Source organism: Terrapene carolina, unplaced genomic scaffold (genome assembly GCF_002925995.2).
Source record: "Terrapene carolina triunguis isolate 2854851 unplaced genomic scaffold, T_m_triunguis-2.0 Scaffold374, whole genome shotgun sequence".
Classification (NCBI taxonomy): domain Eukaryota; kingdom Metazoa; phylum Chordata; order Testudines; family Emydidae; genus Terrapene; species Terrapene triunguis.
In genome coordinates this window covers 18314921-18342497 of record NW_020664725.1, presented here as the reverse complement: position 1 = coordinate 18342497, position 27577 = coordinate 18314921, and the positions used below count along the sequence as shown (strand labels likewise).

Here is a 27577-nt window from a genome sequence, read left to right as displayed (position 1 = left end):
GTGTGCGCGTAAGAGTTTGTGGGATCGAAGCTGGTCCTGTCCTAGGGCACAAGTTACCTGCTATGTCCGCAGCACGTTTATGACCCCTCTACAGCCTCACACAAGGTACTTATTAATGGGCCCTTTTCCCTGAGTGATAGCAGAGTGATTCCCTACGCCGAAATAATGTAGGAGCAACACTATTCAATAACGCTTACTAGACGTTCAAATAGGGCATGGCTCATGGTTGGATAATGCTTCAATATAGTATTGCTTTTTTGATGTCCCGATTTTATAGGCACAGTCCCGCTTTTTGGGGTCTTTTTCTTATGTGGGCTCCTATTACCCCCCCACTCCCGTGCTGATTGTTCACATTTGCTGTCTGGTCACCCTATTGCACATACCACTTCAAACCAATCTCAGGGAGGGGCCTACCAGAGGACAGTAGGCCCAAACAGTAGAGAGAACCATTTTAAATACTTAAAATCATGGATCCCTAGGGTAGTTTGATGGACCCAGTTAAGGTTACAATAATGCAGACAAGGTAACAAGTAACAAAAAGCAAGCATTTCACACACAAACTACACAACACTTTTTTTGTTTCAGCCTAAAAGCCCTTGAGTTCTCCAACTCTAGAATTGTGTTAGTTCATGAGACCAGAACACAATAACATTTCGGTTAGTTGTAGTTTTTTTCTTGCTTTCTCATTTTGCAAATGTTTGATTTCAAATTGACTGTATCATTATTGGAGGTTTACTAAGAAGCAAATGCCTCTCTCTTCTACCGCATGGCAGACTTCAGGACCAGATAACTTGCTGGTCTTGAGCTGGGGAAAGAAAGGCGGCTTTTTGTTGCTAGTATTTTACCCGTGAAACCAGGAATTACATCACACCTCCCCATGGCTCATTAACCACCTAAGAATCTTTATTCATGTGTTGTTATACCTATGTGTGATAGTTACATAGAACCCAGGGCTTTACACTGCCAGGCTATGGAGAAGGTGTACAGACCTCTTCCCCTGGAGCACACGCACTTGTGCAAAAGACTTTCACAAGAGTAGTTTTCTTTGCCTCCTGAGCCCCACTAGGCAAGGACACAAGAGTCTTTATGGTTTGCATTGACATATTAAAGCAGGGAGCGTGTGTACAGGAGTCCTCGCGTGGGGTATGCATGAAGCTTCCATATATCTCTCCACCTTCGGGGCATGCACTGGCTCCTCACTCACCACCCGCCTCCGGCCCCCAAGTGCGTTTTTCCAGGGTTGCGAGCGGAGCGCCAGCCCTGGCCCACGTGCGCCAATGGAGTTAGAGCATCCCACGTTCTTCCTTCCGGCTCTTCTGAACGTGGCCCAATGGGGCTCGTCGGCTGCCCGGATTGGCTCGCGGGGCCCGGCTCTGTTTGTCGCTCCAATGAGCTCGCGCCGCGTCCGGGCCGGAGGTTGCGCGAGAGGCCGGGGCCGCTACCGCTAATGGCAGAAGTGGTGGCGGAGCTCGCGCAGTGTGTGCGGCGCAGTCGGAGGTGAGTGGCGCGCGGGGAGGGGCTGGGAGCGGAGACTCTGGTTTGGGGGGTCGGGCGGAAAACGAGCCTGGGCTCCCTGTGCCCCCGGGGTGAGGATGCGGCCTCCCCCGCAAGCTGCACAGGGCTCTAAGGAGCCCAGGCCGGTCTGTCGGACCCGTGTGGGGAGCGAGCTGCTGGTGCTATGGGGAGGGGGCCGGCGGCTCGATGGTGCTCCCTCCACCCCGGGAATGCTGGGAGCAGCGTGCTCCCCATTAGAGACCTACAGGGGTCTGACCCGCGGTTCGGGAGAAGGAGCCTTTGGAGGGAGGGAGCAGGTCTTTTTCACAGGGCCCATCGCCCACGTCCCCTCATTCCTTTACCCCGCTGGGCACGGACTGTATGGTTCATACCTGCCCCCCCCCAAAAAAAGTCTCTGTTGTCGCTTAAAGCCACTGTGTAAAGGAGAGTGTTAAGGGTTGTTTTTCCATGTTGCACGGTAACTTGTGTATTCATGTGTGCAGAGGCTGGTGAAGTTGTGGTTACTTTAGTTCTTGATCTGTGGGCCTGGTGTGGTTCTGTTACATGTGTGGTTCTCATCCATTAGCATGGAAGATGGTATATATAATTTATTTTCAAATTTCTGCTTGGGTTCTTGGCTGTATACTGACTTGAGCATTTGCCTTTACCAGCCCAGAAGCTACTCCCAGGAAGGCCAGCTTTAATATGGCGGGGGGGGGGCAATTGGCCCCATGTAATATTTTTGTACTAATTGCAGGGCTGATGAGTATAGGAATGTCTCTGTAAACCACGAATGTGTAATGTCAAGGTTGGTACTGCTTTTTTGAAGCAGTGCTGTGTGTGAAGAAGTGAAGGCAATAAATAAATAAGTAGATACTGTCTGTACTCGTACTTCAGGGCTGTCTAGAAGAGTTGACCTGTTCCTCCTGTCTTCAGGCTGGGATGATAAGTGTTGGGTGTAATTTCTTTAAGGTGGTGGCTGCTTTCTGTGCTGTGACATGGTTCATTGCCACGCCTGCCCAGAAAATCAGCATTGGAGTTACTGGAAAGGCCCGGTGGGAAATATCAGTATATATGTAGGTTCCTTTTGTCAGATGCATGAGCACAAGATATAGTGGAGTGGGATTTTAAAGAGCAGTTGTCGTTACAATGGATATTTATTTCCAAGTTAGATGCAGTTCTCTCAACAACATTTCCAAATATTCTAAAAGACTGTGATTAACATGGATTTAAGTCCATTGTGATAGTTTCTCATAAAATCTCATGCAATATTTTTAGATTAACCTTTTTAAAAGCAGTAGATCCTTTCTACTAAATTGAGGCACTTAAGAAAAGTGCAGTTAAATTCTTTTATTTTTTTTAAACATTTCACATAGGTGTCAGTGTCAGATACAACTGATGTTTTATATTGTCCTCTTTGAAATTTTGGGGGATGAAATAATTTCATTCATCTTCAGACAAAGGACCACTTAATCTGTTACTGAAATGCAACCATCTCTAGTGTGAAATGCAAAAACTTTTTAACAGTGCACTGTTAAAAACTGCATAAAAGTTTTACAGGAAGTGCAGACTATCATATCCAATTTAAACTGCAATTTAAGGAAGGAGATATTAAGATGGGTTTTGATAACAAAATATGTGCATGTTTTGGAGGAACATACATGGGCACTTAAAGTGAGTTTGCTATTTGTGACCCACAAAATTGTTGGCTACTCTAGCGAGCAAGAAAATTAGTATTTTGTTAAACTATTGTAAAACCAAAATTTAATATTCCAGACACTTTTTTATTAAAAATTAACTTTATTCTAAGAATGAACTATAGTTGTAAATCAGAGATAGGTGTGAACTACAACCCTGGATCCAAACTCTCTGAATTTGGGTTCTGGGTAGAGCCAGATCAGAACTTTATATCTCAGGTTTATCTGTATTGTAAATATTTAATATGTGATTTTTATTTATTAGTTGTTGGCATAAAGAAGAAAAATACCACCACATGCTGAGAATTTCACCACCAGATTGGGGAATTAATCTTTGCTACTTATTTTCAGCAAGATATTAACAGTTTCAATGGCCAGGATGACACAAGTGCCCTTGTGGTCTCTGACTTTCCTCCTGCTGGCCTGTCTGCCATCAGAAACCGGTATGTGCACTTTTTTTTGGATTTTTACAACCTGATCAGTGTTTGAGGGAAGTTTTAAAAAATCTGCCCATCAGGGACCAGCTGGTTCTGGGAACTTCCAATGGGATATGCCTCCAAGATCGTGACTTGAAGTCCAGCCTGAAAATTATAACTATCCAGCTGCCGTTTGGGGATCTTTGTGAAATGAGTTGATAGTTTTCGGTCCTGTTCTCAGCGAATAAATGTGTCCGTTGCAAAAAAGCAGTTAGTATGATTCGTCCCTTTTTTGCAGACTCAGCAGAGAAGTTAAGCATTGATTGGGTCAGGGAGACTGTATCAAGGATCACTCTCTCCTCACCACTAGAGGAGGTCTCTGCTGGGTTTTGGGGAGGTACATCAGTAGCTGGTGCTGGGGGAGAGCTTGGGGATAGAGGATTTCTGTCTCCAGAGCTCTCATTCTAATAACCTTTCACCAGCATGAAATTGACAATATTGTCTCAGGTTTCTACTTTAATAGAAAGAAGCATATAAAAATAAGCAATTGAACTGCAATTTACTCAGAACTGGGGGATAAAATTAAATGGCAAACAAAATATAGAGGTGCAAGATCAAGAGATGAAACTGACAGTCCTCGAGGTAATTCTGACATGTTAGTCCTAAAATTTATTGAAAATGAACAGCTTAGCACTGATGAAGTCCAGGGTGGCATGGAACTGCCCATACCTCAGAATGTTTGCAGTGTTGTTCCAGCCATGTTGGTCCCAGGATATCCAAGAGACAAGGTGAGTGAGGTCATATTTTTTTATTGGACCAAGTTCTGAAGAAGAGCTCTATGTAGCTCAAATTTGTCTTTCTCCAACAGAAGTTGGTCCAATAAAATATATTACCTCCCCTCCCCCCCCACCCCTTGTATTTCTCATACCTCAGAATGGCATTTCCTCACCTTCCTGTGGAGTCAATAATTAAGGATGATCTCACTCTTCTCTCTCTGCACCCCTTCCCAAGAGTATGCCAGGAGAACTTGCTAACTGAGAGAGGGTTCTCACAGAAAAAGTACAGCTTCTCACATCTATTCCTTTTGCATTGCAGATGCTCTGGCTGTGATGTCCGTGGACCTGGGCAGTGAGTCAATGAAGATAGCAATCGTAAAACCTGGGGTGCCCATGGAAATCGTTTTAAACAAGTAAACTATAATTCTTCTTCTGGTCTGGCATGTTCCCATATCAGCAAACCTGTGAGGAGATACGGGTTATAATGGAAACTCCTATCTCTGCACCTTCTGTAACGGCCTTCTATAGTCATTTTTTTCAGGGCTTGAAACAGCCTTTCACTAGAAGGAAATTTCCCCAACGGAATGGAGGAGCCTACACTGTCAATATTTGCAGGATATAATCATTGATTTAGAAGAAGTTTCTAGCCCTTATGATTAAGAAAACCTTCCAATTGTGACCCAGCTTCAAGAGATGTAGTGTTATCTTCCTGCATCTACAGATGCAATCCCAGTGCCTTTACTGCTTCTCAGCTTTGCCAAACTGCCCAAAGTAATGCTAAAACTGGTTGGTTGCACTGTAACTATTCAGAAACCTCTGGGCAGTAGTGAAACAAAAAAGAATCACCTGTTTCACTCTGCTGTTGGCACTGGAGACATTCACTGGCGTGGATGATGATGGGGGGGGGGGGGAGCAGAGGCTGGGAGAGGGGTAGAATAGCAGAGAAACCTCCATCTTGTAGCAGTCAGCAGTCTGAAAAAGGAAGATGAGTGGATCCCCTCCCTGCTCCCCAAAGGTCAGGTGTCTGTTGGTGGGAAGAGGGAGCTCCTTCACTCCCACAGGCAGAAGGTGAGAGACGTAAAGAGTATCCGGCATTGGAGAGGGTTCAGAGAAGAGCCAAGAGAATGACCAAAGGGTTAGAAAATGTCTCATAGCGATAGACGCAAGGTGCTTAATCTATTTAGCGTAACAAAGAGAAGGTTCAGGGATGATTTCATTACAGTCTAGAAGTACCTACATGGGGAGCAAATATTTGACGATGGATTTTTTAATTTGGTAGACAAAAGTATAACAAGATCTAATGGCTGGAAGTTGAATCTGGACAAATTCAGATGAAATAAGGCGTACGTTAACAGTGATGGTAATTACCCGTTGGAACAATTTACCAAGGGTCATGGTGGATTCTCTGTCACTACCAATTTTTAAATCAAATTGGCTATTTTTTAAAGATGTGTTCTAGTTCAAACTGGAATTATTTAGGGGACATTCTATGGCCTGTATTGTACAGGCAATCAGACTAGATGATCACAATAGTCCCTTCCGGCCTTGCAATCTATGAATCTGCTAGCCAAAGGCTGATGGGAAAGATGGCTTCCCCAATGAAGTTGCAGAGAATGCTTGCTAGAGAATTGCCTCTGAACCTCGCTTGTTGGGGGTGAGCTAATCTTTTGTTTGCCTCAGGCTAGCATGTGTCAGGTAACTTTTCCAAGTTCTGACATTGCTATTCAATTACAGCCCTTCCTTGTCATGCAACTCTCTTACCATCCTTCTGGAGTTAGGAGTAATGTGTGTATTGCGGGGGGAGGGGGATCTGGGTATGGTAATAGGTGATGGAGGTACTGAGAAGTCAGAAGCACACTGAGGTTACTTTAGAGTGCCCTCCAGCCCTGAGCCATTTGTTAGAAATTCAGGAAAGTGCTGCCTCTGGCATTCTAACACTTTGGTTACCTTCTTCCAAGCAGTATGGAAGTAGGGATAAATCATAGATGCCTTTCAAATAGACAGACAGGTAGAGCAATTGTAGGTGACATTGCACTGAACTGTGCTGCGTCTCATTCTTGGAGAATGATCAGTTAGCCCAGCAGCCCTGGAAGGAGATGCTGCTATTGAAACACTTCAGACTAATCAACGATGAGCTATCTCTAGCACGTAGCCTCCATTCCTGGTGGCATCTGAGTATCCTTACTGAGTTTCTCTGCATTAAACGTTCTCAGCCCCATCAGTGGGGGTTGTTTGTTTCAATGTCCATCTGTCATATTTTTTTATCCTTTTTTCTTGCTTAGAGAATCACAGAGGAAAACGCCAGTGACTGTAGCCCTGAAAGAAAATGAGCGTCTCTTTGGCGATAGCGCCATGGGAATGGTAAGATACCAAATCACCTAAATTCCAGCTGCATATGTTGTACATATACCTGTATACAAAACCCACATTCCATGTGTATTCTCTACACTAGTCCCTTGGAGATGGGTGTCTGAGTGCCCAAGTTAAGAGATTTTACCCCCTCACCTTGTATTATTTCTCCTATGGAAACCCTAGTTATATGTGGTTTCATCTCTGCTTTTTACCAGACTGTCAATCTTGGCTCCCATAGCAAAAATTCTTTCCCAAATATACGCACACAGTGTGGGGCTGGTTGGGAGCGGTTATGTGAAAGTTACCTGAGAGTCAGGACTGAGCTTGCTCTCTTCCTTTCTGCAGTCCATAAAGAACCCGAAGATAGCACTCCGGTATTTTCAGGACCTGCTGGGTAAACACATAGACAACCCCCAAGTGACACTGTACCGTTGGCGCTTCCCACAACACGAGCTGGTAAAGGATGAGAGGAGACAGACGGTTATCTTCAAACTGTCCCAGTGAGTGACTGACTCCAGTTGCCTCCTGATACCTTCACTGCTGTGCTGTTGCTTATGAAACTTACAGGGAAACGTCTCCTCTAGCATGTCGGCAGCTGACTCTCACCACTAGAGAGAGGAGAAATGCTGGTTTTAGCTTTCTCTGTAGCATGACCAAACAAGGAAAGCTTGTTATATGTATCATTCCAGGAAAGCTGCTCCAGACAGCTACAGATGGAGGTATAAAATCTCCCTGGGAAGGAATGGCCATCTTAAAGGCCCAGTTATTGGATTTGGAGCCTCTCACTTCTTGCTTGTCAGTTCAAATTCCACCCAGGTCAGTAGTGAAAACAATGAAGTGAGCTTGGGAGGAGAGAGGTCTCATTACAGTTCCCAGTCAGCAGGGACCCACATCCCAAATACTGCTGCAATTGGCCATTTTCCAGTCGCAGCACAGAGACTGAGGTTATGCTCCCTGGTGCCCCAAAGGCATCAGACCAGCTCAAGGTAAAGCACTTTAGCAGAGGATAGCATGGGGAAAAGAGGGAAGCTTTCCCTGACACTGCCTGTGCTGTGCTTGTTCTCTGGCTAAATAAAGCACTTTGGATTCCAGGACTGTCAGTCCAGGAGGAGGGAGATGGATGGGGGATTCTCTACATCTGAAAGGCCTTTTTCCGGTCCCAAGTTGATACGTGCATCTTTGCAGAGTTTCTCTGAATGACATTCCCCCAATTCTTGGGGCAGGGATGTTGTCCAGGGTTCTCTGCACAGTGTCCTGCTTGGATCCCTTATTTTGACCCTGTGACTTGTAACCCATCCCTGTTTGTTCCTTCTTTCTTTTCTTTTCTCTCTCTCCAAACCTCCCATCTCACCTGTGATCTATTGATTTCTGGGTTTTGTGGCACCACCCCATCACCTGAGAGTGTGCGCCTCTACTTCCTTTGGTGAGCAAAGCTCACCAATCCCAACATGTTGAATTATAACCTTCTGGAATAATATTGTTCCTGCTTCTTATTTATGGACCCAGGTGGTGTCTGTTTCCCACATGGTCACTGCTGGACTTTCCATTGATGGCTTATTTTTCCATTTGGTGTGTTAAATGTGGAGCTTTGGGCCACATTGTCCTTGTTGGGGAGGGGGGAATACTCTCCTCTCCAAAAGCCTTGCTGCCAGTTCTATCGCTTTTTTACTCTCGGGGTGGGGAGTTTTCCATTTTTTCCCCTGGAGCCGATAATTCCTTAGGCTTATGTGATTTTGGGGCTGTCATGTTGGTGCTTCATCCCGTATTGCCCGGTGCCTTGTGAGAATTGCTAGAGAAGCTTTGGCTTTACAGTTGAATAAACTTTCAGTGCCTGTCTGATGGAGGGTTTTATATTCTTGCCTTGTGTTGCAGTGAAATGCAGTATTCTCCAGAAGAGATACTGGGCATGGTCCTGAACTATTCACGTGGTCTGGCTGAGGAATTTGCAGGTTGGGATGATTGTTGCTTTTTTACAGTATCCATACATTGTTCAGTTTATTTTGTTCAATTTCATAGGATGTGGAATTTACAGGGAAACTGGAGGGGACTGGGGTTGAAGGTCTCAAACGGGATGTCTTGGGGAATCAGGAACAGGATGTTGAATCATTTAACCTTTTAAGTCATCAGTTTAAATCAAGCTTAATCTGCTAATTATCCAGAGTTTCTAGCTGATGGCTGTTTGGTGATGTCTTAGCCCAGTTCCTTGTGGACAAGTAAAAAAAAACACCAGATTATTGCTTTTTTTTTTTTGGTTTTTTTTTTTTAACTAGCCCTCATATTGGCACCCTCTAAAGAGAATAAATATAGAGACTGAAGACTTCTTTCATCTCTAGAGCTGGTTAGGGCTTGGGGCATGGTGATAGGAATTTGGCAGGAGAGTGGCAAACTTGCCCTGCTGCCGTCCATCTTATACCTGCTCTGGTTCCTTTCACCAGTGCTAAACTCGTATATTTAAAAAAAAATTATCTTGTGGAATATTAATTAATAAAAGAAACTAGACTATGGACTTCTCATCGCTGTATTGTTAATCAGAAATGCCAGCAGCAATGGAAACTGCAGAAGAATTGGCTGGATCTGTTCTTACTGCTGTATTACAGGCCTGCAATTAACATACTTACAATTCAGGCATTTGTACTAAAGGGAGTTCAAACAAGGATTTACCCCAGAGAGAGAATTCAGTCATCTACAGGCTGGGATTTTGGGATTCTGGAAGATTAGATTAATTGCTGAAGTCTGAACAGATTGAACGTGTTCCTTTCACAGCAGATACTGGGAGTGACACCATCTCACAAGATGCTGTGAAGCCTGGTGGGTTTGAGGTGGAAACGCTGAAACAGATTCATCCCTGGTCAACTCCATTGATGACTTCTTTCAGTTTCACCTGGGCTGAAATGGGCCTACAGTCTCTCTTTGCAGCATTGACTTTGCTGTCACAATCTCCATAGTTACTTGCATGTTGATAGCCCTGTTATGGAGGAGTTTTTGTACTTGCCACTCCCATGGAAAACCTCTTCTCTTCCATGCTTTGCAGAACAACCTGTAAAGGATGCAGTGATCACCGTCCCTGTATACTTCAATCAGGCGGAGAGGAGGGCAGTCCTGCATGCAGCTCAGATGGCAGACCTGAAGGTCCTGCAGCTGATCAATGACAACACTGCTGTGGCTCTGAACTATGGGGTCTTCAGGAGGAAGGACATCAATGCCACAGCACAGGTATATGCAGCTGGTGCAGAGATGGAGGGGCTACTGAATTCCACTTAAGCAAGTGGGAAACTTAAAGTGATGAACTATAAAGATGTGCTCATGCTGGTTGAGTGCTCGTCTTGGTTAATGCTATCTGTTAATTGCTGTTACAGACCTGTCTTAAGTATTGGGCAGAGCACATGTGTATAAAGCAGCAAGTACATTCCTAACTGTTGCGCTTTCTGGTAGATACGGAAAGCAAACAGGTGGTTTGTAGTTCAGAGAGTGGGGAACTGGGAGTCGAGATTCCTGGGTTCTAGTCAGCTTCACCGTACGCTTGACCTGTTTTTCCCCCCACTTGTAAAATGGGGCAATGATACTGACCTACCTCACTGGGGACTGGCTATTTGTAAAATACTTGGGAGTTCCTCAGATTGAAGGAACTCTTGACGAGCAAAGCATTCATTCTGTTTTTCTACTTTATAAAATAGAAGTATGGGAGAAGTAAGGACGCACTCGATAGGTCCGTTATTACAGGCTTCCAATCCACATAGCTATTGCTGTGAGTGTAATGTTGAGTAACTGTGCTTTGCTGTCTCTCAGTGGACTGGAGCAGGTTTAGTGAATGATCAGTGCCTGTCCCATTCCAAGCTGTGAGATCCTCAAGGTCTTCTCTCCTTCCCATTCAGGGACAAAACACCCCAGTACCTTACTTAGCCTTCTCTGGCTTCTTCTTTACAGAATATCATGTTTTATGACATGGGAGCAGGAAGCACCGTGTGTACAATAGTGACTTATCAGACAGTGAAAACCAAGGACTCGGGGACCCAGCCTCAGCTGCAGATTCGGGGGGTCGGGTAAGAATTTCTCTTGAGTCCCATATTTAAAAGAAAATATTTACTTTGCTGACTCTTCTAAACACAGAATGGGATGAATTTCGGAACTAGTTTTAAACATGAGTATTCAGGCAAAAGCTGGAGTAGGGGCAGGGTACCTTGGGTGGGAGGATTCAGTCTATAAGTAACTTGGGTGACTTCACTTTGTACAAAGGATAGTTAGAATGTGGACATGTTGCCAAACTTTATAGGTGTAGCTCATAGCGATCCTTGTGTATAGAGTACCGAACACTTTCTATTATAAAAGATTCTTGTGACTCTTTTTTAAGAAGCCGTCACACTTCCATTGTTTGTGGCAGGTCTTTGAAATTTGACATGGACAAAAGCTTGGGGCTAGAGCGATGCCTCTCCTTATTCTATGAAATTCTGTTCAGGTTTTAGCTGAGTTAGTAATTTTAAAGAAGACTTTCCCTTCTTTTGCTTCTTGTCCTCGGGGCCTACGCTGCTAACAAAGCAGCAGCAGCAGCAGCACATGCTGTAATGTAAGAACACCTGGATGCTGCCAGGGAATCTGTAGCTGGGAGGGGGCAGGGGGAAAGCTGGGCTTTCCCCTGATCCAGAATGTGACCCATCATTCACTCTAGGAGTACCACATGGGGCAGGAGAGCCCACCTCCTGGGTTTTTGATGGGGAGGGGATAAAGCTAGCTAGGCTCCCCACAACCACCTACTAGACCAGGGGTCCCTAACGTGGTGCCTGCGGGCGCCATGGCGTCTAAGTGTGCCCGCGTACTGGCTGGCAGACTAGCATCCGCCGAAATGCCGCCGACAAGCAATGTCATCCAGAGCCCCGGGCCCTTTAAATCACCAGCCGAGCCCCGCTGCCGCAGCCCCGGGGTAGTGACAGCAGGGCTCCAGCGGTGATTTAAAGGGCCCTGGGCTCCCCCGCAGCAGCCGGAGCCCCGGGCCCTTTAAAGCGCCAGCCCCGCTGCCGGAGCCCCGGGGTTACCGTGCTATATGTGAACCCGTGTTATATCGGGTCGCGTTATATCGGGGTAGAGGTGCATCAGAAACAACTAGCCTCATGCACCTGCAGGGGCTTGAGTTTTTTGATCAGTGACATTAAAAGCCGAACTTGTTTGTTTAAAGCCACATTGTTGTTTATAAAGCAAAGCCATGCACTGGAATTTGGTGAGGAGAGAACTGTGCAGCATTCAGGAATGCATGCAATCCCTCTTTGCAGCATATTGTTCTTGTTATAAATGGTTTGCAGGTGAGAGAATTCTTGCATGCTCTTGTAAGAGTTGTAAGATCCAGGCCAGCTCTGGAACTCTCTTCTGGGTGGGGAAGGTACTTGCAACTCCAGGTTCCGTTATTGACTTAATCCATCCAGGCTGAGTGTCTGCTTCTGGTTCCTATTCTCTGCTCAGATTTGACCGCACCCTAGGGGGATTGGAGATGGAGCACCGGCTCCGGGATTACCTGGTGAAACTCTTCAACAAGCAGCAGCCTTCGAAAGATGTTCGGCAGAATCTCCGGGCCATGGCCAAGCTGCTAAAGGAGGCCAACCGCCTGAAAACTATCCTGAGTGCTAATGCTGACCATGTGGCCCAGGTATGTCCCTGTGCTGCAGGAAATCCCCCTTCCTCAGGAATGGGGATGATTTGGGTTAAGAGTGAGTCTGGGAGAGCTCTGTCCCTCTGCTTTACATAAGCTTTATGCTCCTACAATGTTCTCTCCCTCCACTCTTGCCCAGGAGACACCAATGCTGATGGCTTTTCTAAACAGATTTCGCTTAACAGACTGGTGAGAACTTGGATTTTGCTACTCAAGTCCATAATGTTACTAGTTTGAGAAATGTTTAGACCTTTGCAGGAAATTAGGAGAGGTCTGTTCCTAAATGGCTACCAGGAGCATGAGATTTAGACAGCTGTTACATCCAAGGCACCATGTCTTGTGTCCCTCCAGCACTGGTGGAGGGATTGGGATGTAAGAGGATAGGCTGCATTCATAAGGTGCAGTGGAGTGGCTGGAACACACAAGCCAACCCAGTGGGAGTCGGAACAACGTTAGCTTGGAGAATGCTGTGTAATGTGAAGCTGATGGCTTTTTCTCTCTGACTTCCTGGCCAGATTGAGGGGCTACTGGATGACATGGACTTCAGGGCCAAGGTCTCCAGGCAAGAGTTTGAAGACTTGTGCTCTGACTTATTCCAGCGGGTCCCAGGCCCTGTGCTACAGGCGCTGAGCAGCGCAGAGATGAACCTGGTAGGTCCAGGGATACTTTGACAAGTGTGGGGTCCTCTGATGCTGAGCTGCTGTCACATCACAACCACTGCTGTTTGAGAGGGGTCTGGTTTGGGAAGGTAACTCACCCTGCTGAGAAGTGCAGGCTCCTGTCTTCCTGAGGGCAGAGGTGGCAGTGCAGAAGTTACCACATTGCCATGTGTAATGGGGGTTTACCCCCATCACTGGCAAGGGAAAAGACCCTGTTAGTCGTGGTCTGCACCGTGGGGGAGGGGGAAAGAGTTTAACTAATTACTTCCTGGACAGAGGAGGCAGAGCTAAGCTTTACAAGTAGCCGGAAGGAACTCTGTTCAGGGGACATAGAGAGGAGACAGGTCTCTCTGAAGGAGAGGAGTCCTGAGCTAGGGCCTACAAGATTAAAAAAATTGAAGTCGGTTGAATATTTTGTTTAAAGCTGAACCCCAGAAGGGGACTGGACTGTTGCATGACATGGACAGAGGGCTGCATCACAGAAGACTCTCTGAAGGAGTCCAGGGAAGAGACAGGCTAGGCATGGTCCCCACAGCTGAGAAAGTGGCCACCAAAGGAGGTGCAAGAGGCGAAGTCCCCAGCAATGCTGTGTCCTGGCACAAAGGGTGCGCCCTAAGGTTGAGGGCATGCACTTACACCATGTCAAACAGGTTTCCATGATTGCCATGTGCACTGGTTGCCTGTAAGCCAGGGATTCGGGTCAGGGTTTTACTGACTACTAAAAAGCCCTTAATTTTGGTATGAAGACTTAAGAATATGTCTCCCCCACATCTCTTGGAGGCGTCTGAGGTTGGCCTAGCTTTCACCATAGATCAGGAATCTCATCTCTGGATGCCTCTCCAGAGGGCGCATGCCTGACTGTGGTTATGTCCGGATGTGACTATCTTCAGAGAGACATTTCATTTCATTTGTTTGGTGCTTAGAGATTCTAAGGTGGCAGGTGCCTTAGATTCCTGAGAGTCCCCTAGCTAGATGACTGTCTCTGGGATGCCGTGCAATGCTTCTTTGGATCAGCACCTTTCATGGCTGTAGTTTCTATCTCCTCTTCTCTGGACCACTGTTTCAATGACTGGCTCCTCTGGCATGGAGCCTGATCTGGGTTTGATTTTTGTTAAGTAAGGTGCAGTGTCCCAGATGCTGGAGACAGCTGCTCTGTAAATCGCTCATGTCCATTGGGCCTGATCTTGAAGTACTCACTCGGGCACAACTACTTTGGGAGTTTACTGAAATAAGGACTTAAGATTTTTGGACCCCAGTCTTGTGTTTGAGAGCGGGGTTGGTAGTGTGACTGCTTTCCGAGCACTAAACAGTGGATGGTGGAGGGATATTGAAGCAGTGAACTTAGCTTTTCCAAAAATACATTCTCAAGGCAGAACCTGATTGTCTGTGAACTCCTAGGATGAAATCGATCAGGTGATTCTAGTGGGAGGTGCCACCCGAGTCCCCAAAGTGCAGGAGACTTTGCTGAAAGCCGTGGGCAAGTAAGTATATGAGGCCTCTGCCACGTGCCTTTTCTCAACAACCTTGTGTTTGTACTAGTGACAGAGAAGCTTGCAACTCCCTCCACCTTGCTTTGCAGAGATGAACTGGGGAAGAACATCAACGCAGACGAGGCTGCTGCTATGGGTGCAGTCTACCAGGCGGCTGCTCTGAGCAAAGCCTTTAAGGTCAAGCCCTTCATTGTTCGGGATGCAGCTATTTTCCCCATCCAGGTGAGCTTCCCCTGTTGTCTCTTTTGGGGGAGGAGGGTATAGTGTGGGGTGGCATTGGGAGAAGTGATTATAAATAAGCAGTGGGACTTTGTGGTGCTGGAATGGCATAAGGGAAACCTACAGGTTTTAGTGCTGAAGGGGTAATGGTGCTCAGTCTGGAATTGTACGTGGAGCCACTGGAAGGAAAGACACTAAAGTATTCACCCTGGGTGCTTTGGGGAAGTCTCACTTCTTTATCTGGTAACATGGGGTAATGCTTACACTCCCCATAAGGTGGGTAAGGATTGTCTACCAAGTGCTTTGGAATCCTGTGATCAAAGTTGCAATGTAGGGCAAAATGTTCCTGTTAGTGGCTGATTCTCTGCCCTTACCCACATGATTCAGGTGGAGTTCACCCGTGAAGTTGAGGAGGAGGATAAATCCAAGAGCTTGAAGCACAACAAGCGAATTTTGTTTCAGCGCATGTCACCATATCCACAGCGCAAGGTCATCACTTTCAACCGCTACACGGATGACTTTGAATTCTATGTCAACTACGGAGACTTGGCTTTCCTGAGCCAGGATGACCTGCAGTGAGTGGGGACAGGCATTTGCACAGACTTGCCCCCAGGATGATAGGTGCTTAGCTGGAGAAGCTTGCGTGCAGATGGATGGCCGACGATGCACAATTTCAGAATCTTTGCTGCAATCCTTATATAATTGAGAAAGCCAGGTTATGTGTAGTTATCTAACATTGCAGTATTGAGAAGTCTCCTCTCCATTTTAACTGGTCCCTAGCTGGCATTTTCACCAGAAGGGCCAAGGGTTAGAGGACCTGTGTTGCTGTTGGTACTGTGGTAGTAGTGTGGAGACTGAATTCCCCTCTCATCCTAGAGCTAGTACCTCCAGGTCAGGCCCATTATGAGAGGGCAGTATGGGGAAAACTCACACTGCCGCTGCCTCAGGGCTGCTTGTTCTGTGGACAGATGATTCTAGTCTCCAAGACAGTTGTTCTGACACCTTTTGCCAGCACTAACTTCTCTTTTGTACGTGCGCAGACTCCCTCTCGGGCTATCCCTGCTCTGGTTCTTGGGCTCACTTGTTGAGTCTGGGACCTTCCCATCAGAAACAACTGATTACCATAGGGCATTGGTGTGAAGAAGTATCCAGCTTTGTTGCCTGTTCAGACACTTTGCCAGTGAGTGGCATTGGAACGGTTGCAATATGGCAGATGGGGTGGGGGTCCCCATTCGTGCGTGTAACTGACACTAAGTATGTCAACCTGTATGAATAACACCAGAAACGGCAGCCTGCTCAGTGTCTGAAATCTGGCTGAAGCTCAGAAGTGATTGGCCCCAGTGGGGCAGAGCTGGGAATAGAACCCCGGAACACTGGAGTAGATTGGAGACAATGCTGGAGTAGAGTTGGGGAAGAGGGATGGCTGCCCACTTTGCTGCTTAGGCTTCTTCGGTTGGTATCTGTTCATTCTCTCTGTCTTGCCTTGGTTCCCCCCAGAGCCTTTGGGTCCTTGAATCTCACCACTGTGAGGCTGAGAGGAGTCGGGGATAGTTTCAGGAAGCACTCGGATTATGAGTCTAAAGGCATCAAAGCTCACTTCAATATGGATGAGAGTGGAGTGCTTAGCCTTGACCGGGTAAGTGCCAGCTAGCTAGTGCCATCTATGTTCCCCTCCCTTCCTCGCGCAGTCTCCCTACCCTATCCCTACAGGTGCTGCTAAGAGACCTTTTTTAAATATATTATCTCATTGTCTCTGCTTCCAGGTGGAGTCTGTGTTTGAAACTGTAGTGGAGGACAAACCAGAGGAGGAGTCAACATTAACAAGTAAATACACTGTACTGTTCATATTTTGTATTCAGACCAGCTGTTGCTTTGAATTCATAATAACTCCTAGTTAACCGCACCACATTTCTCTGAAAGAGACAGGTCCTGTGGCTGGGGACAAGTGACCAATTAAGTGAAGTACTCTGACACTCCCCACAGGTACCCAGGGTTGTGAGGCACTTCACAATTACTTGCCCTTAGTGTGAAGCAGTCTTATCTATGCCTGTTGTAACTCAGCTTCCTGAAACCAACAGCCTCTGGCAACACAAGCACTGCCTGCCAGGCCTCCGCAGACCTCATCCTCTGTGTAGGTTAGCTATAGACACCCACCGAGTCCTCAGAGCATTCCCTGTGGTGCCCAGCCATTAACCATTGGCCGCTCACAGAAATTATCCAGTTTGCTATCTCTAAGGGAACAGAATAAACACAGCTTAAGTGTTACAACTCAGGATCAGGTCCTTCGTAACATCATAGCACCGAGATATATTTATAATGAAAACAAACATAAGTTGTTGAAAGCTGAGATTGACGAAATAGCAAGAATAATAATGGAAACAGAAATGTTTACATGTAAAACAAAAAGTATAACACTCTTGGTAGAGCCTAAACTTAACTTTAACAAGCTGCTTAACTTGTCTAAAGTAGTTCCTCACCTGAAGCAATCTCTCAATGTCTCCAGCCAACCCAGCTAAGATTCCTCTATCATTAATGCAAAAAGCACTGTTTTTGCTTCCTCGCTGAAGGATAATGGTATCCTTTTCCTTATATCACACCAAAAATCCATTGTTTGTCCCCTGAGTCAGGATTACCCCTGGGGCTTATTCCCTGGTGTGCTGACTTCATATCTCATGTTGATTTCATATGCAAACAGATCTTCCGTTGTGTTGGCTCACAGTGTTTAATGTACATTTGAACTGAGACAGACAGGTGAATATACTCCTTTTTGTCTTGCAAAAACCTGTCTGTCAAACTTACTTTGATTCAGACTTAAAATGTATATTTTCCAGCATATATCTGCATAACTCCTTACATAGCTTCAGTGCATATGTTTTGCAATTACCGTATATAAATGACCAGTGAGATCCTGGCTTTCGTTTAAGATCTTACATGACATTCTTTATAGATAAATACTACAAAAGCAGTATGCTAGGTGTAGTGAGTTTGACAAGCCTGATGGGATTTGTTAAAGAATAGTGAATTCTTTTGGCACTGAGGAATCTTTAGGGTCGCAAGTACCTGTCTATTAATCTTAGCAGATCCAAAATAACTAATGGCCCTGAGCATGTGCTGCTAGGTGAGGGGACAAGTCTCCCTGAAAGTGTCATGCATGCTCCTAAGGTGCCCATCAGCATGGTATCCAGGTATGCACCACATGCATGAGTAATACAAGGGAGCTGCATTTTCACCTCCCTCAGTGAAGGGGTGTATTTAGAAGGAAACAAATCCTTTTCCTTCGTCTTGAGGGCAGCAGTGGAAGTCTTGTGCATCTGGTGCTTCATTGGTTCGGCTGTGATGCCACTGACTGGAAGCTTTCCATTGTCCTGCTTTCAGGGCAAGTGCAGAGACTTATAGCTGGTGTGTAGGAAAGAGGAGTGAGACTGCATATGGATGGAGGTCTCCTAGGGCAGTGAACAGTGGAAAACTCAATCACCATTTGGAGAGGCAGATTCCAGGCTACGCTTTTGCAGAGATGAGGGCCCAGTACTTTGTATACAGAGGGATGTGCAGGAAGGGAAAGAGCTAGCAATGGTAGTGCAAGAGTTGTTACAGCAAATATTGTCAGGATCCCAGGCTGCCCCTGGATTACTGTTGGACCTTGGAGGGGCACTTCTACAGAATTCATGATTTTAAAGTCAAGAAAATTTGTTTTGCACTGATGAGTTACCAGACCCCTGACTGATGCATGTCACTCCCTCCTGCTGTTGCTGCTCTTCCTCCTCCTCTCACACTGTTCTCCGGACTGCTTCAAAGACTGACATTCTGAGGTTTTTTTGTTTTGTTTTTTTCTCCTGCAGAACTTGGAAACACAATCTCTAGCCTGTTTGGAGGAGGAGGTCCTACTCTGGAAACAGGAGAGAACCTGACAGAGACTGTTCAGGTGAGGTGTTGGCTTTGATGGGGAGGTGGGACCCAGACTGGGTTCAGTCCTGGCTGCAAAATAGAGGAGGCAGTAGTTAAACACGAACCAAATCAGGGTGACCAGCAGGACATCAAGATTTAAAAACTACACAATGTAGAAGTTTGTATCTGTCTCAAAGTCTAACACGGTGTTAAAAATAAACATACAGCCCTTCTGGTGGCAATCCCTTCGGCAAATGCTGCCAAGGCTGGTTCCCTGATGAATCCTCTTTGTCATTCCAGTCTCCTTTCTGGATCCTCTCTGGGTAGTGCTGTGTAGGCTACAATCTCCTGCATCTCATCGTTGTAGGCTCTGGCAGGTTCTCCTGCTACACAGACTACTTGGGCCTGGCTGCTCCTGTGTTGTTGCCAATAGGAGTCTCAGTTCGCTTTCCCAGGCATAGAAAAGGGTTGTGGTTCCAAGGTGATATGATGACTTTCCTGAAGTCCTCATTGGCCTGCCCGCTGCCTGTCCCTCTCTTGTAGCCTCTGTGCCACGTAGAACGCCAAGCTTCCAGTATGAGCCTGCCCTCTCTGTGTAACACATCTGCATGATATTTCCATGTAAAAACTGTGGCATTTTCCTCCCTGCTGCCCAGGAGGAAGAGGAGAGCCAGACAGAAGCAGGAAAAGAAGAACAGGGGGAGAAACAGGACCAGAAGGAGGGAGAAGGAACAGTGAGCGAGGAGCAGGGGGAAGAGAAGCAGCAGCCATCTCCAATGCAGGATAAAACAGAAACTGTCCCTCCAGAAGCAGAGAGACAGGAGGAAAAGGAGGAAGGAGAAAAAACAGCATCTCAGGTGAGCAGCTGACTCTGCAAAGGGAGACTCCCTAAAATGGTGACACTGTGCTGTTGTACCTCAGGACTGGAATCTGACTGGAAATAATGGGGGAGGGTGTGAGAGATGCTACCCCATGTGCACAGGCTGAGCACCACAGCTTTGTTCCTGCTCACTATCTCTGAAAATAAATCCCTAACTGACAGGCCACTGAAATACAATCCCTGCTCCTTAGGGGCAGAAGTGGGGAGTGACCTTCACTCAGGGTCTGAAGCTGAGTGTTTGGAGACTCCTTGCCAAAGTTCACTTGCGTTGTTGGAGTTTTCCCTGCAGAGAACCCTTTCCCTTGACATTGCCTCATCCTCAGAAGGATGTGTTCAGCATTGCTTCCCGTTGCCCTTCAGATTCATATCAATCCACTCTCTCCTTCCAAGGCCGCTTTATATTTGTTCCTCATCCTGCTGTGTTGTACCTACAGTGCCATTCTGAGCTGGTAAGTGCAAAGCTGTTGTGTGCAGAAGTCCGTGAGAGGCAGTCATGCACTGTTCTGAATAGAAATGGGCCCTGCTGTTTGCAGCATGGGACTGGGAGCTTAGAGTCCTGTGTTCTGTTCTGAAATCCCCATGTAATCTTGGGCATTCGGTTAATTTTTGTTCCTTGGCTTCCATGTCTGGGAAGCACTAAGGCCTTGCCTTAACAGTGGAAAAAAGGTATGTTGATTTTTTTTTTTATTATTCCAATTAACTACCTGGAAGTAAAATCCTAGAGAAGATAAGACAGTTTGAGATTCTCACACAAGCAAGCAGGTAGAGTTAAAGAAAAAGGAGTAGCCTTGTCTTCACTAGGATTTTAGCACTATTTAACTAACTAGAGTTAAGAATACACCTTTTTCATAGCGGAAACAAGGTCTCTCGGCCTGTGAAGCATTAAGGCACTGCAGACCTGCAAATTATTTTTTATAGATGTAGAACACTAGCTTAACCCTAGGAGCTCAAATCCACCTTACCAGGTTCTTGTGTGCCTCTCTTCAAAATATTTGTTGCAAGTGAGATGGTACTGCAAATTGGTCTTTTTATTTATCCTGGAGTTGCTTCTCTGACACAGGATCCCAAAGAAAAGGAAGAATCTGGGAAAGAGGAAGAAATGTCCAAAAGTCCTGGTGACAGCACAGCCACCAAAATGGAAGAGAAGAAACCCAAAGTCCCCAAGAAGCAGAAACTCGTGGATGAGATTAGTGTGGAGTTGGATGTCCGTGATGTGCTTGACCTGCTGGAGGAGGAGTTGAAGAGCTCAGTGAAGAAGTAAGTTTGAGGGGAGCATGCTGAAGTGAAGGGAGTAGGCTATGGGAGCAGACTGGGCTGGGGCACAGGGACTAGAGTGAGCAACAGATTCTAAGGTGCATGTCTTATTGAGTTCAGGTCATGTGCAGAGATGACACCACCTTTTCCCATTCCCAGAATGAATCTGACTGTAGTAAACATTGCAAGACTTTGCTCACCCCCACTACCTGTATTGACCCTTCTCTTGTCACCATCCTTCTTTCAGCAGCCCTTTCAAACAAACTAGGGGTAAATGTCCCAAAAGGTGGCAAGGCCAGAAACTCTGAATGGCAAAGGGAGGAACTGGGATAAATGTGCACAAGAAAAGGGTCAGTTCTGAGACTAGAAAATGACAAGAGCTGGAAGTGGAGACAGCGCTGGCTGTGTGTGTTGGAGGGAAGGTTAGATCTGCAGTGAGTGGCTGGGAATCCCAGATGGTCTCTCTACGCCCAGTGAGGTGGGGGGAAGCTCAGCCTGGCCAGTTAACATCACTGTAGCCAATCATTTTAATCTTTTCCATCTTCGACTCTGGTCTTGTGAGCTCCTGTGGAGTGACACCCTGGCTCTGTGAGACATTAAAGATCTGTCCCTGTTGTATTTGTAACCATGCTAGTGACGACAGTGTTTACATGGTCCCCTCACCTCCACAGTATGGACAGGGATTCTCCCCCCAGCCCCCTTGGTGATCATAGTAGCCAAGCCATGCTATCAGTGCCCAATGAGTCTAACACAGCTCTTGGGTGGGAGGAGAATGAACAGTGTTCGGAGCAGTACTATAACTGTTATCATCTCTCTTGCCATAGTTTTCATTGACGTGTTTCGGTGTGTAGCCAATGAAAATTTGGGATGTGTGTGAGGAAAGGTGGGTTGCCCTAACATGTGCAGGTAACAATAGTGCGGATGGATTTTTAGGGGGGGGCTTTGGTTTAGAGGGGATTAGGGAGAAAGTTTTAGCCAGTCAGTACTCAAGGAGAAACATCCTGAGCACTGAAACTAGGAGAGATCTCTTCTGACTTCCCACCTTTTGGATTTGACGCTAAGACATCTAAGTGTATCCTGTAACTGGCCTGGCCTGGATGCTGATGAGTTAGTTAATGGTGTCTGAGTGATAGGTACTGCTGCCTACAGAGATCCCTGTCTGCAAGGAGAACATCACCCCCTCTTACAGGTGCTGATATTTTTGCTTATTTCTGGCCTCCTTGCACTTTAGACTCCAGGATCTGACAGTCAGAGACTTAGAGAAGGAGGAGAGGGAAAAGTCAGCCAATAGCCTGGAGGCATTCATCTTTGAGACCCAGGTAAGAGCGATTAAAAGGGTTGAAAGCTTATGAAAAGCAGGTGGGAGAGGTTGTATACTGTCAGGGCTGAGCTGGCTGCAGAGGGTTGTATCCGTTTCAAGGTGGGGAGCGGTTGCTTTGAGGCGTTCATCTGTCATCATTTTGAGTGTTCCCTGTCCCACATGGCTTTGGGAAGCTTCTTCAAGACAAATGGGACCAGATTAGGGCTTAGGCAGCATACTAAATCAAATCTCTGCCTGCATAAAAGCTTTGTATATGCTGTCCCCTCCTCTGCATGTCTCATCAGCATCACGCTCTAGCTGGAAAGAAACTCCAATCAGCGAGGGCAGCAGGAAAGCGCTTATTCTACATGTGAGGACTTGTCAGCTTTCCCATCCCACTCTCAGCTGATTGAAGGAGCAGGAGGACAAATTTGGGGGTTGAACTTCCACTCATTAGCATGGAGCAGCCCAGGAGTCCTACAGTTGGTTGCAGTTGCATTCTGTCAGGGGGTTGAGAGAGATTCCTTTGCTGTCTGTGCCTTCCCATTAGTCAGCAATTAAGCTGAAGCGACCTTTACTCTTCTCAGGACAAGCTTTACCAGGAGGAATATCAGTTTGTCTCAACGGAGGAGCAGAGAGAGGAAATCTCAAGAAAACTGAGTGAAGCCTCCAATTGGATGGAGGAGGAGGGCTATAGAGCCACGACCAAGGTACTGCTGCATGGAAGTAGGGTGTCAGTTTGCACTGAATTGCCAGTAGGTGGCAAATAGACCTAGGCTTCCTTCGTTTCTTTGTTGTCCCCAAGTCAGGAAAGGTGAGCTTTGATCTACTCTGGCCCTTTTGCTCTGGGACTTGGAAACCCTTTTGTTAATTTGCCCAGCACTGAATTGCACAAGAACTAGCCCTTCCCATCCCTGTTGCTCAACCTCTTGGAGCACATAAAGCAGTTAACTTCCCATTCTCCATATACAGTGTCTAGTGCTGCAACTCCTGTTAGCGTACAGGACTTGTGCATCTGATGGGCACAGCAGGCAAAACTCCTGCAGCTCAAGCTTCTGGGATTCACAATATTTCTGGGATTAAAAGTTTGGAGCGGTTTTAGATGTCTGATCAGTTCTGTTCCTGTCTGTTTTCTCACACTTGCAGGAACTGAAAGAGAAGCTCTCTGAGCTGAAGAAACTCTGCAGGAGCCTTTTCTTCCGTGTGGAAGAAAGAAGGAAATGGCCAGACCGCCTGAATGCCCTCGAAAATCTGCTCAATCACTCCAGCATCTTCCTCAAGTAAGAGTGAGACCTTGAGGAGAAGATTTGAAGTTGTGGGTGGTGCAGAAAGTGCTGCATGTGTTTGACCCACTACTTAAAATGGAATCTGGCCTGCTAGCCGCTAAACCCATAGAGGGAACAGGGCTGGTATGAGAGGCTGGTATGTGGCTCCTTCTAGAGCCTGACAGGCATTTTAGGGAGTGTGTTAATAGAAACACTCAAAGCCCATATATTACTCTTCAGAACAAAGAGTATGACATCCCATGCATACTGCAAAGCACACCCATTCTCAGGAGGGTCAGGACTGCCTTTTTCCCCCCCCACCCTCCTCCACCCCCATACAACCATCCTAGCAAACCCACTTGTGGGCCAATCCCATGGTAAATTTTTGTCACTACTAAATGTGATTGGGAATGGAATACAAAACCCCCAATCACCTGAAATACCTGAGTCTTCTAGTGTTCACTTTCCTTGGACAGAAGTTCATGTATATGTGAAAAGCAGTAAGATCCAAAAACATGAGTCAGTTTGTGCAATGACTTATAGAAATTTCCAATACCATTGATGCAAATGTTAACCCTGAACAACAATTGGGGCAAAAATATTTTTTTTTGTCTTTCAGGGGAGCACGAATGATTCCAGAGGCCGATCAGATATTCACAGAGGTGGAACTGAGTACCCTAGAGAAAGCAATCAATGAAACTGTGGTAAGTGAAGGGGCTGGGGAGCCCATTCAGGATGTGTTGTTGGATAATGTGATCAATGCCACAGCTAATGGATTTACTTTAACTTGGGGATAGGAAGCAGAGGATGTACATCCTCTCCTCACATTAGGAAAACCTCTCTCTGTTTTAATACTCCCTGCTACCAAACTTGATTGCATATTGCTTTGGAAAAATGTAGCGATTGGAGATACAGCTGGTTCATGTGCAATATGGGAGGCTAGTGCCTTCCCAGTAATTAGTATTTGTATGGTTTTAAGAGCAGCCAATGGCACTCTTGTTCTCTGGTCTTGTAGAACTAAGAGGCTGGAGGATGTGGGGGTGGAAGCCTTGTTGACCACGGGCAATTAGAATGCCCAGGTGCTATGTCTGGGATTGTGTGTTTAAAAGCAGTAACTCATATAACCAGGAAATAGCAGCATATTCATGGGGAGAGATTGACCCTGGGTTTTCCTTGCAGACTTGGAAAAATGAGACACTGGCAGAACAGAATAAACTTCCTCCCACTGAGAAGCCCACCCTGCTGTCCAAGGACATAGAGCTGAAGATAGCAGCCCTGGACAGGGAGGTGCAATATCTACTGAACAAGGCTAAGTTTGCAAAACCCAGACCCAAGAAGGAAAAGAACACCACAAAAACTGATTCAGGCAAGAATGCCACAGCTCCCCCCGACAGCGAGAAGGTTATCCCTCCCAAGGAGGAGAAAGGAGAAGGTGAGGCACACTCAGGACAGGCAAGTGCTCCTGTGAGCATCTGATATTATTGAACCACCAGGTATAATGTTCTCTCAAAGCTGTTCGCACTGAGCAAAAGGAGATTGTAATGAGAGAAATCTTTGATAAAAGCGGAAAAGCTGCTGATCCTCCTAATCAGGGAATTACTGGAGAAAGCTTGGTGAAATCTAGCATGTTCCAAGTGCTACTTCTGTATCTTCTTTCATTGACATTTGTTTGAGAAGGTGTCCAAGTTTTATAAAGCTCATGGGAGGGAAAGCGTCTGCCTTTGTGGCTTAAATAAAGACTGGAGAAGAGACCGCCTTCAGCACCAATTTGGTCTCTGCTCCCCACTGTGAGGCACAGCCTTCTAAGAGGTGACACCTTGCTCTGGATACCTGCTGATTCTCTGCTACCTGAGTGGTAGCCAGCTGATTTCAGAGATTTCCTAGGTCACATCATTAGGGACGCTAGGATTTACAGCTCTCCTAGCTCTCAAGATAGATGAGGTCTTGAGTGCCCGGTCCCTTTATAAAGATCATACCACTCTGTCTGTGGACAAAGCTCCCCTATGCTAGCCCTGGTTCCTTTAGCGGGATATCTTAGTCAGGCTCCAGACCGTGGGATGGCTTTCCTGCACAACTCTCAGGCCTCAGCCTGGGGCTGATCTTCTTCCAGTGGCTGTTGGCAAGCTCAGAACACAACCCTCACCCCACACACACTATTTTGACTACTCCAGGGTTGCCTCTGGCTGCTCTTGATCTCTGCTGAACTCTTCCCTTATGGCTTGCTGCCTGATGCTTCCTCCGCTTTGCTGGGGTACTTCTGTGTTTTCTCAAAGTGCTCCTATTGACTACCCTTACTGACCATCCCATTGGCTTTCCCAGGATCAATTATGAGAAATTAGTAATGGTCTAGTGTTGGGCTGCAATTGGTTCACTTACAGTCCACATTGGCAAACTTTTTTTCCTGTCCAGTGTTTCATCTGTACATTTGATCTTCTATACCAGAGCTAGGGGAGGTGTTGGGCTTGACATACTTGTATGACCACTTGTTGCACATCTCTCCCCCATAATACAGATAAACCTGAAGATGTCAGTCCAATCAGGGAACCTCCCATAGTTGAGGAAGCAACACTAGGTGATCAGTCCGGACCGGACACAGGTAGGGATTCATTTGTGTAAGGAAATGGAACTCAGTGACTGTGGATGTCTGTAGCCCACTGGTTGCAAATCTCTCTCCATTTCTGTTTCCCTGCAAATGAACCACAGGGTGAGAAGGAGCCTCTGGCTGCTGCGAAAGTGTCAGTGAATCAAACTATACAACTGAAAGGGCCAACTACAGAAAAACGTCTGGGATGGAATGGTAGCTGTGGCTCCTTTAACACTACCGCTAGAACTGAGGAAGGGGAACTGGTTGTAAATCTGTTCACTTGCAATATAGACCCACCTAAAGGGGTCACTAACTGATTTAAAACCTCAAACTGTCTTCTTAGGGCTATTATGAAGACATGGTTACATCTGCTTTAGAACTTTTGGCATGTTCCAGCCACTGTTGGAAATGGGACATTGGCTTGATTTGATGTGGCAATTAAGTTCCTGTGCAGTGAGGCTGAAGGACACTATTGTACCTAACTAGGGGACTATTATAGTGGTAGTGTGTCCCTGGAAGGATCAAAACCAAACTTCTACAACCTAACCAATTGAAATGTTCTCTTGACAGTTTTTACGTTCCAGTGGAAAGTTCTAAGGGATTTTTAAAGCAATTGTTCCCTGCAGCATTTGGAAGTCAAACACTGCAGTCCTGTGCTAGTGTGTGAGAACCTGCAAGTGACCATAAACAAGGAAACTAATACATTTTCATTATCCAAACTGAATTAAATGTATACTTTAAGCAAATAGTGTAGAGCGTAAAAAGTAAATTAAACTCTTAGAAATTGTTCAGCTCGAATAATCAAGGGATTGTCTATAACATGGGAAGGAAATGTATTTTCCAAAAGCAACTTTTAACCTGACAGTGTGACTCTAAATAATATCCATGTGGCAAGATATGTGGCAATGCTGGTTTACCCCCTCCTTAAGGTCTCCTTTTTAACCCACACAGCATGGGTGAATCTCTACCTCACCTTGGTATGTCTGCAACTTGCTATTTTTGTTCCTGTCCTCACCAGTGCCACCACCTATCAGATAGAATTTTTGGGCTACTCAAGGGCCTGATTCCGCAAACACTTACACATATGAGTAAAGCCACTTATGTGCATCAGTGTTTTAAGAATCAGGCCTTGGTGTCTAATCATGCCACTTGTAGTAGCTACAATCTAATACTAGTGCCCAAGCATACCTCCACAACTCTACAATCCCCTGTTCTCTGAGTGTGTTGAAGTATTTTAATGTTTATATTATAGTAGCGTTCAAAAAACACATTGTATAGCATGCTTGTCACTTTATAAGCATAATTTCACTTTATTTTTGTTTCTGTTTATTACATAGAACCTGAGAGTGAGAAGAAGCCAGAAGCTAGAGAGGAGAGCAGGACGAATGATGAGTTATAACATCCCTTGAAATTTCTTCTAGCATCACATCTATTTATTTAACAGGTTTTTTTTATAATGGACCCATTTAGTTTCATGTTAAATGGAACATGACAAACAGGCTGACAACAAAATGCAATAGAGATGTACATTTTTTTTTCTCCTGGGAATTTCACTGTTAATTTTAGTGAGTGAGTTGTTTTTTTCTTTGTCTTTTCACATGTTTAAAGATGACCATGTGCTCACTGAAGACTCTGAGTTCCAGTACAGTCCAATTGAAGTCACCAGAAGTG

The 27577-nt window shown here is 45.9% G+C and overlaps 1 protein-coding gene across 4 annotated transcripts; it reads left to right on the top strand.

Moving 5' to 3' along the window:
* The first annotated feature begins 64 nt into the window (after positions 1 to 64).
* Positions 65 to 27577, top strand: HYOU1 (hypoxia up-regulated 1). Of its 4 annotated transcripts, none has more exons than XM_024207300.3 (25): positions 65 to 105; positions 3543 to 3634; positions 4703 to 4796; positions 6666 to 6744; positions 7081 to 7235; positions 8608 to 8684; positions 9767 to 9948; positions 10660 to 10775; positions 12184 to 12367; positions 12886 to 13020; positions 14428 to 14510; positions 14609 to 14741; positions 15126 to 15313; positions 16236 to 16374; positions 16502 to 16562; positions 18578 to 18660; positions 19280 to 19480; positions 20564 to 20760; positions 21989 to 22076; positions 22645 to 22767; positions 23204 to 23337; positions 23942 to 24026; positions 24502 to 24754; positions 25835 to 25918; positions 27244 to 27577. In XM_024207300.3, exons 1-25 carry the CDS (start codon positions 80 to 82, stop codon positions 27303 to 27305), a joined length of 3054 nt encoding a protein of 1017 aa, XP_024063068.1. In that variant the 5' UTR covers positions 65 to 79; the 3' UTR covers positions 27306 to 27577. The 4 variants fall into 4 exon arrangements, with proteins under 4 accessions (XP_024063068.1, XP_024063066.1, XP_024063070.1 ...); XM_024207298.3 differs by lacking the exon at positions 65 to 105 and adding an exon at positions 1331 to 1497; XM_024207301.3 differs by lacking the exon at positions 65 to 105 and adding an exon at positions 1429 to 1497 and having other exon boundaries at positions 3457 to 3634.